This window comes from Bombus impatiens, unplaced genomic scaffold, assembly GCF_000188095.3.
Source record: "Bombus impatiens unplaced genomic scaffold, BIMP_2.2 scf_1275, whole genome shotgun sequence".
NCBI lineage: Eukaryota > Metazoa > Arthropoda > Insecta > Hymenoptera > Apidae > Bombus > Bombus impatiens.
Window position 1 is genome coordinate 302287 of NT_177694.1, and position 3598 is coordinate 305884.

At 42.9% G+C, this 3598-nt stretch overlaps 1 protein-coding gene across 12 annotated transcripts in view; it reads left to right on the plus strand.

The window, feature by feature from the left end:
• The window catches only part of LOC117151124 (protein trachealess-like), a 141144-nt gene that overhangs the window by 111420 nt on the left and 26126 nt on the right, over positions 1 to 3598 (plus strand). Inside the window, exon 1 of one of the 12 annotated variants that reach the window (XM_033323815.1) lies at positions 7 to 770. The exons of 10 other annotated variants lie outside the window; for them this stretch is intronic. In XM_033323815.1, coding sequence (XP_033179706.1) covers positions 559 to 770 — 212 coding nt within the window. In that variant the 5' untranslated portion in view covers positions 7 to 558. Of the gene's footprint in view, positions 1 to 6; positions 771 to 3598 lie in introns of those variants that run through there. One more of the 12 variants, XM_033323819.1, reaches the window with a different exon arrangement.

Below are 3598 nucleotides of genomic sequence, written 5' to 3' on the forward strand. Positions count from 1 at the left end.
GAGGACCCGTAACAGCTGGTCCACGACGCGAGAGTCCGAGAGCTTAGAGTTGTTGACACGCACGTGCGCGCGCGTGAGCTCTCACGTCGTATCACATATAGACACGGACAACGATACACGTACTCGCGTATTCGCCCCGGTGGTGTTCCTTTCGTTTCTCTTCTATACGGTATATCGGTTTTCGGGGTTCGAACAACCGCGTGCGAACAACCCTCGATGCCGACGACGTTCCGGTGGTTCGACGACGATGACGCGGGAAGAGGACGGGACACGCGATGGACGATGATGCGCGATAGAATGTGACTATCGTTTCGTTTGGTGTGACCGCTTGTTGTTTGGTGTTGTTGCGTTTGAAACGCGAACTTGTTGTTGTCTGCCCGGTGGTGTACTCGACAGACGACGCGCGGCAGTGTGACAAACAGTGACCTACGATAATCTCGAAGAGAAGAGAAGAAGGAAGAAACGAAAGAAGGAAGAGGGAAAGAGAAGGAAAGAAAGAGGGATAGGAAGGAAAAGAGAAAAAGGGAGGAAAAAGAGAGGATAGAAAAAGAAAGAGAAATGTTGCCGTATCAGATGGCCATGGATTATGGGGGCTTTCAACGACAAAGCCCGGTCGGGGTCGGTGTCGGTGTCGGCGTCGATGTCGGCGGACCCCATCAAGGGGCCGCTGGGGCGCTCAACATCAACCCCGCGTTCACGCACTCCTGGTTCGTACCGGCGGACCTCTGTGTCCCGTACAAACAGAGTCAGGGTCCTCTCCTCGAGCCAGGGCATGTTGTTTCTCTTATACTTATTTTTCTTACTATCGTATATTTTAATAGACGTCTTACAATTATTAGTAGTTAACGTTAATAATCTTATTCCGACGTTACGATCTACCTAGCCCTTTCGATGCGACGGTAGGGGTGGGATCGAACAAACCAACAGGGGTTGAATTCCTGCCGGTTGACGACCCTTTGGAAAACGATACTTCAAACGGGTGACGGGGTCGTCGTTTAGATCCCGTAATCGCCATTGTTTTCCGGGCAAACGAAAGGGTCGCGACGACAGGATCCATCGACGAACGGTTGGTAGCTTTGGCGAACAAGAGGGGAAACGTTGTTTTCGATTTGTCGCCTCGCAACTGACGAGAGCGTTAATCGCGAGAGGGGTGAAACGCGTGTCTGCGTTCGTGGAGGAGGCGCGACCCTTTTCACACAGGTCCAACCCTTTCCCGCCGTCGACGAAGATGTTCGCGGTAATTTGTCACTCGTCTTATGAATACTGGTTCTTGAATTTCGTAAAGGGTTGCGAGAGGATTTTGTCAAGATTTCATAGAAATAATCGAGGAAACTTCGATTATCACATACGCCTATATATCTTTGTCTAATTACTTTTATTTAAGAGAAGGATAAATGGTTGCCGTGTATGGTTTGATAGTTAATTTTTTAATAGGACTGCCAATCGGGATTCTTCGATCCTTTGTGTAGTTAATACACGATTACCAAGATATTTGTCAAATCTAAAGTAGCATTGATTCGTAATATAGCAATCATTGTGGAAGTATGCGATAAATTATTATATTATTGGATATTTTTCAAGGATGTTGGTATCGTGAAATCAAGTGCAGTATGTCACATAAAACAAAGTTTCTAGAGCTTTCTATAACGATGCGTTTAACAAATGATTTCGTGAAAGTCGTATGACGGATGATCGGGTACAGCGTACATTATACAAGGTCATATTTTATCGCATTTTACGCTCGTATGAGAAAACAGGCTGGAATAAGATGACATTTCATTAATTCATCAATAAATTGTGCCACTTATCGGTTTCTAGCAGCGAAAGGGCTAGAGATGCGTAGCAAACTGCTCTCTCGAGGTAGATCGCGACGATTTACTCGATCACTTAACCATAAACCATAAAATACTTCAACACGACTTTTATCTGTTAAGGAAAGACATGATAGTTCCCAATCGATACATTTTTACATATACAGAACTTCCTTGTTAAAAAGTATCAAACTTCAATCGATGCACAGAGTATTTCTGACTTCGTTCAAACTGGAAATTTTTCTCAATCGTCTGATAATCCAATCGCTCAAAACCTATACTGATCAACCTTGAAACGATTATTTATGCCGTTTCTCTCTAACAAGTAATCTTACGTATGTAAATAATTTATTTCTTGAGAAATTGGATTCCAATCGTGTATCCAAACAATGAAATTGCCAGTTTATATGCGACTTCTGAAAACCTGAATTAATAATATCCATCGTATCGATTCGTTGGAAAAACTGTCTAATAACTGTATAATTTATATTTCCTCCTATGCTTCATCCTTCTCTGTTTCTTTCTTTTGATTTTCTTCGTTCTCGTACATTTTTAAGCATTCTAAATATCCAAGCTAGAAACACTGTGTGCATCAAGAATCAGGTCGAACAAATTTCCACTGGTGTCCAGCCAGCGCGCGAGTAATGTCTTCTTCGAGCAATCGATTTCCCCGTCGATTCAACCAACGTCGTCTTCGTCCGTCGTCTCGACGTTACGATTCAGACAACGATAGACATTAATATGTGACATACGTAGAGCGACAATGACGTCACTTGAGGCTATGCTGTAAATAGTGCGCTATAAAGTTGATGTTCTAACTGTAAATCATTCCTCGCGCGCAGGATGTCGAATTTTTATCAGGCTATCAATCACCGTCTTCGTTGGAGAGCTCGCACCAACGGTGTGATAGCGTTCGAATATTCCTTTATTTTTTTCCTACTTCGATCGAACGTTCCATCTATCTTTCTTCTATTCTTTATTCTTGTCGAAGGAGAAATCGAGAAAAGAAATCAGTCGAACACTGATTGAATAATGAAACGACGTAGAACTGCGGAGGGAAAAAAAAATGGTAACGAAGGTGAATTTTGCAACGAGAATCGAATATCCGCGGTTTCGTTGCTTCATCCATCAATTTGCATACGTATCCTCTGCTTCCTCTTTTTTTCACTGGCATACGTGAACCACGAGTTTTTAATGGCGGTCGCGCGAAACCCACGGAACAAAGGAGTACCAGTAAATCCAGTTTTCACTTCGATTTATAAACGAAATTGTATAACGCGGCTTCGCCATTCGTTCGTCGCGCCGCAAACGAACGACTGCGTCCAAATGGTTCTGGACGTCCACGATGTATCCCATGGATTCGATCTTCCCGTGGATCATCGATCCGCAAGAGCTTGATCTTCGTTCCCTGGTGTGAAATTAATTTCGTGTAGATTCGGTTGAAATCGATGAAACGACAATCGCAGATCATTTTGATTCGAAAATTTATAGTTATAGCGGATACGTGTTCTGACGGATTTGAACATCAAAACGATTAAATATGTAGGTAGTTTCGTATATACGTAGATTCTTATGACAGTATGTATTTCGGTTTTCACGTGTTTCGTTTGTCGGTCCAGTTCTTCAGAACACGCATCCTCCTTACACAGAATAGCACTGATTCTGTTACTTATTATTCTATTGCAATTTTCATTTTATTTGCCACGCGAGTGATCCTCATTTTCCGTAACGTTGTACTAACGTTGTCTGTGAATTCGTCCAATTTTCAAATTGTCAAATTCAACCGC